This window comes from Galleria mellonella, unplaced genomic scaffold (assembly GCF_026898425.1).
Source record: "Galleria mellonella isolate WM207_F2 unplaced genomic scaffold, CSIRO_AGI_GalMel_v1 utg87, whole genome shotgun sequence".
NCBI classification, from domain to species: Eukaryota; Metazoa; Arthropoda; class Insecta; order Lepidoptera; family Pyralidae; genus Galleria; species Galleria mellonella.
Window position 1 is genome coordinate 3,686,551 of NW_026442166.1, and position 15,060 is coordinate 3,701,610.

Consider the following 15,060-nt stretch of genomic DNA (forward strand, 5'->3'; position numbering starts at 1 on the left):
CCACGCGGATCCCCCTGAAACATGATTGATTATTATTGTTGAATTCGTTACCATGGGCTAATTGACGATTTATGACGATGTAGTACGTCAAATATTATCCCTTACTAACGCCCCGCCAGTGGACAATTATTCTATTATCATACATTTCTAAATACTACATAATTATTAATAATATGAATTGGTAGTTAATAATAAGTCTTTTCTAATAGTTAGTGTACATTGACGCTTATCTGTGAGAGCTGTATACACCTTTAATTTATGTGTTCATATGGCCTTAAGCTTGGTAGTGAGGAGTGAGATGTTTTTGTTCAAACTTAGATTTAAGCATTTTTTAATAGTAGTTTTTCTCTTTTACTTACTAATAACATTGTATATTGTCTACTTAATTATTGTGAGCATATTGTTGGTGCGTCTTTTATAAATAAATAAATTAAAAAAAAAACAGCTGACATGATGATACTATAAATAACATTCAAAATCAATCTATGAAAATGTAATTGAATAAATGATTGAGTATTGTAACTAATGAAAAAGATATTACCAATTTGAATCTCAAGTGATTTACAAGAGGCACTTGTATTCCGTTCCTCTTGAACGGATGATACCCCTTTGATCCACGTTATTTCGGGATTAATTTCTCAGTTGATTCGCAAAAATAAATTAATGAAGCATTTTTGTATGAAGGAATGTTTGGAGTTACGTCTGGGCGCAATCACAATGGATAATTACTCGCCTGCCTTCAAAATGACGGCATCTTTTGGATCAGTAGCACTATATACGAATACTGATACAAATTGATGGATTGCAGCAAATCAGGCGTTGCTTTTTTTTTTTTTGATGGGTGAAAATGGTATGGTAACCCCGCCTGCGCTAACGGGATACACTGGCGCCAGTGAAGGGTGATAGATGAGAATGAAAACAGGCCAGTTAGCCCATCATGATGAATTCATCAGGAATTAACCATGTTAGTTTCCAGGGGGAAACGGCGAAGAGGTCTACCTGGTTGGGTATATTGCTAGCAATGGTATTTTTAGTCTCCATTACTAACAATCCCTTTCCCCCCAATCAGGCTTTGTTAGATTGCATATACTTTTATGTGCCGTGTGGTCCCGGCATAGAATAGTCCCTTCTTATCCCGTGGGTGTCGTAAGAGCCGACTAGAGGAGGGTGAGACGGGCAGCAGCGTCCCTCTTAAAACATCTTCAAAGCCTAATTGCCGTTGCCAATCCGCCTGCCAAACGTGGCAACTACCAATGGTATGGCTTATGTTCAGCAGTGGACAGTTGAAGGCTGATATGATATCCTTCTAGGAATACAATAATATTACATTGTGCTATATTTTTTTTAATATGTGAAAATAGAATACTAATCCCGCTTGCGCTATCGGTATACGCTGGTGGGACACCAGTGAGGGATGATAGGTGAGAATGAACACAGGGTACGTTAAGTAGTTGTCCCGACAAGGGAAACTTAAATAAAAAAAATAGTTAAATAATATTTTATTTTACTGTTTAACCAATTTTAAAAAGAAAGGTTCTCAATTCGGTACTATTTTTTATGTTTAATAATTGGTCGCATAGACATTTTCTCAAAAACGTTTTAGTAGTTTAGTTTTTACATCAAAATAATTGGTTTTGTCAATAAAATCTTACAATTTAGTGACGCAAAATGTTTTGAAAATAATAGAGATAGAAAAGAAGAATGCAAAATTTTGTTTGCAGAGCAGGAAACTTCTTTTAGTTTACAACAAAAACATATACCTAAACATATAGATATAGATATACAGCGGATCTACCATGAAATGAAATTCCGAAATTTCGGACCCAATTTCGTGTTTTTGTTTATACCAAAATCGGACCAATAAATGGAGTTTAACATTTCGTTCGTCATACATCTTATCGTAAAAGTCCAAAGGTATAATATTTTAACATTTTTAATATTTCCAAACGGCATGCATTATGTAATTTTGACATCAAATGTGTGTTTCGTTTGGCTCCGAAATTTCGGAAAACATTTCATGGTAGGCCCTCAGTGTTCTTTAGAACACAGTCTATTTGGTTAAAATAATTATAATCCGATAGGCCGCAGCAGTTTTTTTTAATGGATGATAATGGAATGCTAACCCCGCCTGCGCTATCGGTATACACTGGCGGGGCACCAGTGAGAGATAATTGGTGAAGATGAAACAGGTCAGTTAGCCCACCGTGACGAATATAACGATAAATCAATCACATTGGTTTCCAGGGGGAACCACGAGGAGCTCGACCTGACAGGGTATATTGCTAGCAATGAGGCTACTAATCCCCATTACTAACAATTCCTTCTTCCCTCGATCGCAGTAGTTAGACAGTCTGATTTCGTAGACTTTAATTAAGTTTTAAATATTTATTATAAAATATTTTTTAAACACTGGCTGCGGTAATAACGTAGACTGTTGATGTTTCTGACTTTGACAGGTTCAGAGAACTTTCGCACTTCTCTAGCCGAGTTAATGTAGGAATTAAAAAAAAAAACTTACTTTAAAGTGTCTAAAGATAAGTTTAGATGAAATTTGTTTCAATATTGCACGAGTTAATTATACTTAATTTTTTGCTTAAACGTTTTTAATTTAGCATACTTACCTTAAAAACCATCATTAAAATCTATTTAGTAGTTTAGTTTTTGAATCGCCTATAGTGGGATTATTTTTATTCTCCTATAGTGGGAAGAGCCCTACATCCAATAGCGGAATTTATTTTTAGTTATGCGTACGATAATACATAGATTTAGATTAGGTATTTTTTATTTTAAAGTTTACTCCTCGTCGGTGCATCTTCATGCGTTCTCTTTCAGCTAGTTCTATTCCAGGCGATATCTTTGACCTCCATATACGACATGACACCTAGTGTTTCCTTTCTGTAGCATGTACTCCTTCCTCGGTCTTCCCCTTTCTCTTTAAAATATTGTCATTTCGTATAAAGTTGAATCAAGATTCAGATTTAATATGGTAAATTCCTACGAATTTATTAGAAGACTATTTGTGAGAATTTTTTTTTTATACAACTTAGAATTGCAAGCAAGCTGACGGCCCACCTGATGGAAAGTGGTAACCGTCGCCTATAGACATGAGCAGTACCATGGACATAATAGGCCAGTTAGCCCATCATGATGAATTCATCAGGAATTAACCATGATAGTTTCCAGGGAGAACCGCGACGAGGTCGACCTGATTGGGTATATTGCTAGCAATAGGATTCTCAGTCTCCATTACTAACAATCCGTTTCCCCCTTGTTACTATTCTATTATCATCCATTAAAAAAAAAGACCCCCCCCACTAGATGGAGTGATAACCTGAAATGCATTGCAGGGAATTAGTGGATGCAGGTGGCTCAGGACCATTCTTTATGGCAGTCTATGGGGGAGGCTTATGTCCAGCAGTGGACGGATAATGGCTGAAATGATGATGATGATGAATAAATACTTAATCACTTTTCATAAGAGAATGGGGAATATTCTTCTAAACATTACAGAGAATAAGTATACAGAAGATTATTTGATTGTGCACTGGTAACGCCTGATAAAATAATATAGCAAATTACCAACAAAACGTAGAATTCAGAGGGAGACTTTGTACAAAAGTCGATTGCTTGGGTACCTCTGTCCCATTCGTGTTTCTACCGTGAAGCAGTTGTGTTTGCATGGCTGTGTTTCGGTTTAAAGGGTGGGATATGGTAGTGAATTTACAGGGTACAAAGGAATAACACCTTAGTCCTCAGGAATGGCAACGCATGGGGGGTATCATGGGCGAAACAGTATACTCTTTTATGTCCATGGTACTGCTCATGTCTATAGGCGACGGTTACCACTTTCCATCAGGTGGGCCGTCAGCTTGTTTACCATTCTAAATTCTATAAAAATAAATCTCTCTAAATACTCTCTCTACGTAATAAAAATGATAAACCTAGATATTTAATTTATGTAAATTACGTAAAATCGTCATAGTCGTAGAATACCGACGGATCTTTATATGTAACATTTGTCAGATTCGTCAGTATTCTACGACTATGACGAATTATTCGTTAATTAAAAGGAACGCTAAAAATAAATTCGGTGATTTTAATCTGTAAATTTAGCTCTCGAAATAGATAGCAATTATTTATTAATAATAATGTATAATATTAATAATAATAATAATAAAAATAATCCATCATCACGGACAGGACTGTTCTTGCGAACAAACCTGATATCGTGGTGATGGACCGGGCACTTTCGAGGGTGTTTTTGGTGGATGTCACCATACCGCATGACAATAACCTCGTGAAAGCCGAAACCGAGAAGAAGAGAAAATATCTTGACCTGGCTCACGAGGTGACCGAAATCAGGGGGGTGACATCTACCGAAATCATCCCAATCGTTATGTCGGTGAACGGTCTTATCCCAACCAGTCTGGAACAACATCTCAGACGGTTAGGATTCCGAGGCGGCTCACTCCCGGGAAAGATGCAGAAAGCGGTGCTCTTAGATTCTGCCCGCATTGTACGCCGGTTTCTCTCCCTGGGGCCCTGAACCTCGGCCGACTGTGCTTCTGCCGGGGGTTAGTTGCCATCTCCTCTCCTTAAGAGGGGAGATGAGAATTTTAGTAAAATTTAAAAAATAATAACAAAAATAAAACAATAATAGATAGCAATAAATAATTGAATTGAATTGAATTCAACATTCTATTAATGAATTGTATTCAATTCAGATCTGTGCTTCTACAAGTTTGCTATCAATTGTCTCATGTTAATGGACATTCTAATGAAAGTATTAGGCAATCAATGTGGTTGTCTGTCATACACGGGCCCCGGAACTTGCATACAATTAAACGAGTGTGTGCGGTCAGTCGCATTATTATGGTCAATTACACGGAAGCGCATTTGATGTAATGCGATTGTGTTTTGCAATTCGATCGGAACTGTTATGGAATAGTGACCGCTGATCTAGTGGTGAGAGAACAGTTTTATGTACAACCGACTTCAGAGGGATACTTTGTACAATAGTCGATTGCTTGGGTACCTCTGTCCCATTCGCGTTTCAACCATGAAGCAGTTGTTTGCATGGCTGTGTTCCGGTTTGAAGGGTAGGATATGGCGTGAATTTACTGGATACAGAGGAATAACACCTGAGTCCTCAGTAATGGCAACGCATGGGGGGGTACCATGGGCGAAACAGTATACTCTGTTATGTCCATGGTACTGCTCATGTTTATAGGCGACGGTTACCACTTTCCATCAGGTGGGCCGTCAGCTTGTTTGCTATTCTAAGTAGTATAAAAATGAAAAATAACACTTCAAAGGAGCAGGTTCTCATATAAATAAATAAATAATTAATACATAAATAATTTATATGCATGTATGTATATAAAGTTACATACATTATGAATTAAAAAAAAAAAACTTTACATTTATTATTGCCAACATGGTCACCACTCAGCATGTGCTGCAGCAATTTAATTGCTACAGCGCTGATATTCTGTGGTGCCCATACGTGACATTACGAACGACGACAGCAAACATACGCATATATATATGTGTATATAAGTGTATATAATGAGTAGGGATATATATTTTACATTATTACATGTATCATATCTCTATATTAAGATATAATAGAATTTCATCGTGCCTCCGATCAAACTGTTTATAATTACTCCTCTCCATCCAAAGATTGGCTGGAAAGATCGCTTTTAGCGATAAGGTCGCCCATTGTTTTCTCATTGTGATTATTTCTTGTAATTGTTTATATTTATATTAAGTTTATTATTGTAATCTTTTGGAGGAAACAAAGAGTCATTCATCTATTTACAGTTGCATTTCTGAAGGTTTAACTTAAAACCTGGTGCATGTTTCATCTTAATACGCCATTTAAAAGTGATATGTTTCATAGTTTTCCTATTTCTTAAATCCATGTTTACGAAGTAATGGACAAAAAACTAGTGCAGTGTAAAGTCGAACTTATTAATATCAAGTTAAGACACAGTTTTATTAGTGAGACTGAACATTTTTTCCCAAACAAATATGGGTCGGAAAGAAAAAAAAATTGGGTCCAGATGTCAAGTCAGTATGGAACGATATCACTATGGGAGATTAAAAACTTTTTGCATTATATTGTGACCTATTTTTGTATGAATAAAATGTATAATTTCACTGCTCGAACATTCATTTAAAAAATAACAAAGGTTTGTTTTATTTCACTTTACAGAGATTTAGCATTAAGGTATTAATATATTGTACATATTTTTATTAAGATCCCTTCCATATTTTATTTAATCTATTTCAAGTACAGACACTGTCCAGTTAGAATTTTGAATCGACTTCAAAAAGTAGAAGATTCTCAATTCGTTTGTATTTTTGTTGTTTGTTACCTCAAAACTCCGTCAGTTTTACATCTATTTAAAAAATCCTTTTTTTTATATGAAAGGATATATTTACAGATTGGTTTCGTAGCAACATTATCAAAATCGGTTAAGTAGTTTAGTTTTTACATCAATATAATTAGTATTGTCACAATTTAAGGCCGTTTTTTTTTTGTGGAACGGAATCTCATTATTAAAACTTCCGTGTTGTAAAAAAATATAGACTAAACTAAAATTGCAACATTTTAAGTCATTTAAAACAATATATAACTGAATAATTAGAGTGAGTTGAATCGAAAAAAATTGTATTTATTTTTGGAATACAAATTCTAAAAAGAAAATTCTCAATTTTTCGATATTATTTTAGGGTCACGTGAATAAAATATATATTCTTTATTGCACTTGTAAGTGTTGGATAAAGCTAAATTAAAATAAACTGCAACAGGAAAAGACATCGGTCTTCAAGTTTTATTAGTAGACTGTCAATTATAAAAAAAAATAATATTACCATACCATTGAGGTTATATACTCTAACACGCCGCCTTAATCGCAATGGTAATAACAGTCAACAAACACATAAAACTATAACACTGTATACTACAGTTGTCAACCAACGCATTTGTCTACAACATTTAAGCCTAATTCCGAAACAAATTTTTGATGCTTTTCAACAGAGAGAGGCTTTGTTAAGACATCAGCAACCATCTGATCAGTTGACAGGTACTTAATGCTCAGCATACCAGCTTCAACCAATTCTCTAATAAAATGATGCCTCACGTCAATGTGTTTAGTTCTCGCATGAAACATTGCATTCTCAGACAATTTCTGCGCTGACTGATTATCATTAAATACAACAATCTCAACTGGTGTACTAACTAAGCCCTCATTCAAAAAAGATTTAATAAATACAGCTTCATTACAAGCATCAGAAAGTGCCATATATTCTGCTTCGGTGCTCGATAAAGCTACAGTGCGTTGTTTTCTACTCTCCCACGATGTTATCGAATTACCAATTTTGAAAACATACCCAGTGTATGACTTCCGATCAACTCCGTCACCAGCCCAATCTGCATCCGTGTAACCAGTAACATTTAATCCTGACTGTTTATAGTTAAGACAATAATCAATGGTCCCTTTTAAATAACGTAAAACTCTTTTCGCCGCCTTCCAGTGAACTTCTGAATATCAATCATTTTTAGATAATAACTGTTGGACACTTGAAGATTTACCAAAGGATAAGAAACCTGTTAAGTGTAAATGGATTTTTAAGAAAAAGAGAGGCCTGAATGGAGAGATTTTACAATATAAGGCACGTCTTGTAGCGAAGGGATATACACAGAAATATGGTGTAGACTATTTCGAAACCTATTCGCCAGTTGTAAGATACTCTACATTGAGAATGCTATTAGCTCTAGCTGCTGAATTTAACATGGATGTTGACCATATGGATGTCAAAACGGCGTTTTTAAACGGTGATTTGAAGGAGATAGTATATATGGACATTCCAGAAAGTTTTGAGCTTGAAAATAGCCATAATAAAGCCTATCGTTTACACAAAGCTGTATATGGTTTAAAACAAGCGCCAAAATCTAAAATAATATTACCATACCATTGAGGTTATATACTCTAACAGTAAGTTGCATATAAAATAATCTATTTATAAATGTTGTGAGCAAGAGTGGACTTATCTCTGACAGAGATCTCTTCCAGTCAACCCAGTACAGTGAGAAAGCATTTCGTTAGCGGGCAACTGAAGTGCTACAACTATTAATACATAAACAAATATACAGTTAAATAAAATATTAAAATATATAATATAATATTACATAATATATATCCACGTAACCGGGATATATTGATTAACTGGGACATAGTATTTTATTATCTGTGATCGGAATAACTTGTTCATCATATATATTAAACTGTAAAACCGCTAAAAGGTTTTTTTTTAATGGATGAAACGGTAATCCTGTCTGCGCTACTGCTGTACGCTGGCGGGGCACCAGTGACGGATGATAGGTAAGAATGAAAAGACAGGTCAGGTAGCCCATCGTGAAGGAAGAAAGAATTAACCACGATGTATTCCAGGGGTAAACGCGTGAAGGTCGACTTGATAGAGTACATCACTAGCAATTGGGGCAGTTACTAACTCATTACTAAGATTTTCTATATGATATTAGTAAGGAACTTACACGACTAACTAAATGTGAAGGAGTTAATGGGGTATAATAAAAAACGATGTAAATTAATAATTTTTTTTTACTTAAACACTTAAATTCGACTCATTTTAAGTACAAATAAGAAGTATTATTTCAGTTATTAGATCAACTAGATTATGGCAACACATAAAATTTGTATAACACGTATTATCACTACATAAATATGTATAAAATATATATAAATTATATATTTTACAAACTTATTAATACTGTTCCTATTTACAACGATCACTTGGCTCAACGTTACAAAATAAGGCACCATCTTAACATGAATATACGTAAGGCACCAATTAGCACCAATTTTTTGATAAATTTCTTTTACGAGAAAAAATTCTTACTTTTTAATAAAATGTTTTTAAAAATTTTCTCGTCGAAACGAAAAATTTTATAAAAGCATATCTATAGGCACATCACTAGTTCGAATTCATTATTTTAAATTTTTAACAAATTATTCTTTATATTTTTTTTACATATTTTCTGATAAGAATACATCATTTACCCGTAACTCTTCGTAGAATACGTTTAACAGCGTTACAGTGGCGTTTATTTACAATTTTACAAATTAAACTTAAAAAAACAAAACAATAAAATTTCCCTGACAACTTTCCTAATTTGTAACTAAAGAAAAACAATAAAATGTAAAGAAAAATTAAAATTACACTATTCTGATCGTTTGTATTCTTAAATAGAATTCAAATATATAATCAAGAATAACATCGAAATACATAATGTGTATATTTCTACATTAGAAATATTCATACCGAAGTGTATGTTTCAATTATTATTTGTCAATTTTCCAAAACAATTAAATATAATTTTCAATATATTTGAATAATTATTTGAAGAGTATTTTAAAAGTGAACTAAATCATTTATTTTGCAATAAGATTCTTAATATATGCGTTATAAAAAAAATCTCTCACCGAAATGTGAATTATGATGGTGAAAAAGTATTTTTCTCTTATATGCATAATGTTCGGTGATCAGCATTTAGTACACTAGTATCGAAGCCTTTTTAAAGAGTCATGCAGAAATATTGAATATTGAAAAATGTTTAATTGATTTTTAAAATTAACAAATCATGTTCGTATACTCAAAATACATAGAAAAATATATAAATAGAAAATAGAATTGATTCTATACATTTCATCATATCTTGTATATTCATGAATCAATCTTTATAATACTAAAAAAGGAACATAGATGTATTGTGATGATAAAAGGAACTCATTATTTCTAATAATCCAACTAAAACAGAATTTCAATTAAAATACAAAAAATATCATTTGTCAATTTATACGTCGATGTAAAATGTATATTATTATGGAAAAGTATTCTTTTCTTGCCATATTTACAATAGTAGGAAGACAATGATTATATTTACATTTCTGTATTTTAGTGAAAATATATTTACTAACTAACCTACCTGGTTTTAGACTCTGACATAACAATATTAGACTCCAAATACTTTTACGTTTAAAATTAAGTTTCAAAATCTATTTCAAATTAATTAAGATTTTAACAATCTGCTCAAAACAGATCAAACATAAGTAGCAGAACTAATAAAGAACTTACAGCTAATGTAAATTCTGTCGTATGAATTCTTTGTATAAATAGAATTCTTATACATATGTGAAAAGTTTCAAATACAATTTGAAGAGGAAATACTAAATCTAAACAGAATGTTGCACACAGATGCACCTCACAAAGTCTCAGACTAGAAAATAAAGAGTTTCTGCTCCAACGAACACAGTCAAGTGGACGCTAATCTTGCCTAAAAAGGAGACCTCAAGAATATTATCTAAAATAATACTGGGCCTTTTAGCTGTTGTACGTATTTATTGCACTAAATACCTATAAGGGACCTACATAATACTATCGGTTTATACATAAAGATTCCACATATTTCGGGTCCATTTCGTCAATTTCACGACCTTTCGTCTCAGGAACGAATAACACTACGAATAATAAACATAAAACTGATATACCCGCATACATCCAAAACAAACCATGCAGACCTATATGTAATTGGAAATCAGTTGCAGTTTTAACATTAACAAATCCACACAGATGACTAAAACTTGTAGCTAAGGCACTGCCAGTACTTCGGTACTCTAATGGAAATAATTCTCCAATTAAAAGAGCAGATATTGGGCTAATACCTAATGAAAATGCAATGGTAAACGTTAACACACAAACTAGAGGTATCCAGTCATAAGACCCAGGATCGTCATGAGTCAAATTTGTTGAATTCGAATTCACGCCTCCATAGTAAGCATGTGTGCCAAAGCCAGCTAACGCTATTGACATTGTAACTCCACTTATCATCAACAAAGGTAATCTTCCGACATTGTCTATTAGCATACCTGATAAGCAGGATGCTAGAAGTTGAACTACACTAGTTGCGATAGCACCTCCGTGTGGGTTCATCATTCGAAAAGTCTTCTTAAACATGGTCAGAGCATAAAAGTTAAATAAATGGGCTCCAGTGAATCTTTGGAAGAACATCAAACCACAAGTTATTAATACTGGTCTAGTTAACCTTTTAGATAGCAATACTTTAAATTTACCAGTATTGCCATCGTTGTATTGTTTGCTAGCTAGAATATTCGTACGTATCGTAGCTAGTTCTTGGCGAATATCAGCATCTGGTCCTCGAAGCCACTGCAAGGACTTTTCGGCTTCTTGTTCCTTCCCCCTCAGTAGTAGAGTCGATGGTGTTTCAGGAACGAAGAGAAGAGCTAAAAAGAGAAGTACTGGAGCAGAAGCTACGACTAACGCGAGCTGAGACCAGTTCAAATATGCTCCAAGGGAGAACGAGATCAGAATGCCGATTTGGCTCAAGATCTTCAATAGGGAACTCAGGCATCCCCTTATTTCCGGCACTGCGATCTCTGTCACATACACCTGTGGACAAACAGAAAATAATTTTAAAATATGATGCATATATATATAATATTAGTTTTTAACCGCGACTTCACCCGCGAGATTTAGACATGTTTTATTGATCTGCACAAGAAACAATCTACATTTTTCACCATTCCAAATACTATGATAATTTCATGATGATTGGTAAAACACTTAAGGCACCAAGAAATAATAATTAAACTCATGTTCACATTTATATTATTAGTATTTTTTTTAAAACAGAGGGCAAACGAGTATTCGGCTGGTGGTAAATGACTACCGCTGCCCATGATCACTCGCAACACCATAGGCATTGCAGGTATGCTACCGGTTTAAGTAACGTAAGGACATTTTTCATAATCAGATAGACCAAGATAATCAAATAGAGAAATGAATCAAGAATCTCTATAATTAGAGCATGGGCAAGAGGTAAGTTTAGAAATTTAATTTTTAAAAAAAATTATGATTAAAAATGATATTTGTAAAAAAAGGATTTTAAAATATTGCCACTCCTTCGCACTCAGTTTTCTCTGCCTACATCGTTAGATTAGAAGATCGCCACTAACTGCGTTTTCCTGCATAAAGTCACTCAATTTTCTTCTCTATCGGTTATCAGTTTTTCGGGCTGTATGGTCCAATCATTATCAATTCAACCTGCTTCAGAGGGAAGGGATTGTTAGTAATAGGAAGGAAGTACCCATTGTTATCAATATACACTATCAGGTCGATCTCCACGCGGTTCCCCCTGGAAACTATCGTGACTAATTTATCGTAGAATTCGTCACGATGTGCTAACTGACCTGTCTTCATCCTCACCTACCACCCCTCACTGGTGCCTCGCCAGTGTATACCGATAACGCAGATGGTGTTACCATTCCATTATCATCCATTAAAACAGTACATAGAAACTATTTTGTGTCCTATTTAAAAACAAATCTTTGATGTTTTGTTCGCTAATACAATGTAATATAATATATTTTCATAGACAATATAATATATTTTCATGGCCATAGACAACTTGTCATAACAAAACGTGTTGATGACTCGTTCATAATTTGCCCGCGTGCCGTGACTAATTCCTATTTCTCTATTGAAGACCTTAATATTTACCGCAAAGTGTTATTTTTATCTAACATCATCCAATCTAAACTATTATTACAAAGCGGAAAGATTTGTTTTATTTGTATGTTTGTTTGTAATGTGTAGTTTAAGTGAAATGATTTTATTGTTTTGCATACGAAATATTTTTTATTTCTTTATAATATAATATATATCATATATAAATTTAAAAATTACTTAACCCACTTTAAAAATTATTCACATACTTGCATTGCTTTTTTTTTTGATAGGTGAAAATGGTATGGTAACCCCGCCCGCGCTAACGGGATACGCTGGCGGAGCATCAGTAAAGGGTGATAAATGAGAATGAAAACAGGCCAGTTAGCCCATCATGATGAATTCATCAGGAATTAACCATGATAGTTTCCAGGGGGTACCGCGAGGAGGTCGACCTGGTTGGATATATTGCTAGCAATGAAATTCTCAGTCTCTATTACTAACAATCCCTTTCCCCCCATTCACATACAGGGTGTAAGGGACAGGTTGGCAGTTTCGTAGGCTTTATTTTATTTTTAATTAACCGTGACAAGACGGGGCGGGTTGCTTGCTGTTATAAGACGCGGAAGCGTTTGTGTGGCTGTGAGGAAAAAATTGCCATATTTATTCCGAATACTTAACTAATTCTAGTTAATACTAGTTAGTCTAAGTCTAAGACTAGTTAAAACATTAAGACACTAAGCGGTAATAAATATACGAAAACATATTCACATACTATTAATATTAAGTTGAAAGTATAGACTGTATAGACAGACGTTTGTTATTCTATCATGCAAAAACTGCTGAGCAGAATTGAATGTAAATTGGCACACGAATAGGTTATATCCTAATTCATCACATTAGGTATTTTAAGTACTGATTGGCATGAAAAAAAATCATGGGAGATGGCTAGTTTATAGTAATGTTACAAAGAATAAGAATAAAATATATTTTCATTGTTTTTTCTTTTTATAACCACAGTAATATAAAATCACAATTCATGCCGTTTTCCAAGTACTAGAACAATTTATATTTAAAGTAACCGAACCATAATCGTAAATTGACACACGTGTAGTCACTTCTTTGAATTCGTTTCCACCGCATGTTCTTAGGCATCTTATACAGTACTAGCGGCCCGCCCCGGCCCGGGTGGACATTTTTACAACATTTTAAAAAGTTATTATTGTGACATAACGATAATAGTTAGACATATAGTATCGAGAAGTTTTTTGTAGTTATTGATATTTTCTTCAATATTGTAGAACATACTTTTGTTCTCGCATCAATAGTTTCCGCAGCGCACGCGACAAAAGATATTTTATAGCATTTTTTTTACACCTTGAGTTACGTTACTAAAGTTTTAGTAAGGACCCCTAATCTTTTCTAGCAATAAATATAGCCTATGTTACTCAGGGTGAATGTAGCTTTCTAATGGTGAAAGAATTTTTGAAATCGGCATAGTAGTTTTTGAGTTTATTCATTACAAACACACAAAAATACAAATCTTTCCTCTTTATAATATTAGTGTAGATGTAGATAATATAATAAAATTATAACTGGATGTCTGTACATGGGAAATATTAAAAAAAAAATCTCAATGCCATTACCATTACCCAAAGGTCTGGAAGAGATTGCTTAGCGATAAGGCAGCCTTTTGTATCACTTCTTATTTCTTAAATACTGTATTTTTTTCCTTGGTGCATTAAATAAATAAATAAATAAATATATGTAGGATGTCTTAATAAGGGCAATAAAAGGCAAAATAATAATTTTTGGAATTTTTGTCCGTTAGTCTGTTTGTATTTTTGTTTCGGCTACACATAGAAATTACTGCACCAAATTGGATGCGGCTTTCATTAATCATCATTTATGTCTTTGAAAATTAAACTTAAAACAAGTCTATTTCATTGGTTTTTATTTTTTTTTAATAAGAAACGTCATAGTATTATTAGGCAAAATTTCATGACAGATTAATGACAACAAGTAATAATATTGTAAAGACTGTATTTCTCACAGCATACCTGACGACAAGAGATTTTATAACGAAATAATTTAAATTGGTATTTTATAATTGATGTATATTTTAAAAATAATAATAACAATTTATTTAATTAATAATATAAAAATGTTAACTATGGGTATATACCTGAAAATAAAGAGATTTATTATTATTTTTAAATTTTACCAAAATTCTCATCTCCCCTCTTAAGGAGAGGAGATGGCAACTAACCCCCGGCAGAAGCACAGTCGGCCGGGGTTCAGGGCCCCAGGGAGAGAAACCGGCGTACAATGCGGGCAGAATCTAAGAGCACCGCTTTCTGCATCTTTCCCGGGAGTGAGCCGCCCCGGAATCCCAACCGTCTGAGATGTTGTTCCAGACTGGTTGGGATAAGACCGTTCACCGACATAACGATTGGGATGATTTCGGTAGATGTCACCCCCCACATTTCGGTCACCTCGTGAGCC

At 33.9% G+C, this 15,060-nt stretch overlaps 1 protein-coding gene across 1 annotated transcript in view; it reads right to left on the minus strand.

Annotated features, from left to right (window-relative positions):
* Positions 1 to 8,615: 8,615 nt before the first annotated feature.
* The window catches only part of LOC113519993 (facilitated trehalose transporter Tret1-like), a 129,845-nt gene continuing 123,400 nt past the window's right edge, over positions 8,616 to 15,060 (minus strand). Inside the window, exon 6 of the mRNA XM_052902013.1 lies at positions 8,616 to 11,499. Within this exon, the coding sequence (XP_052757973.1) occupies positions 10,468 to 11,499 (1,032 nt within the window). The 3' untranslated portion in view covers positions 8,616 to 10,467. The remainder of the gene's footprint in view (positions 11,500 to 15,060) is intronic.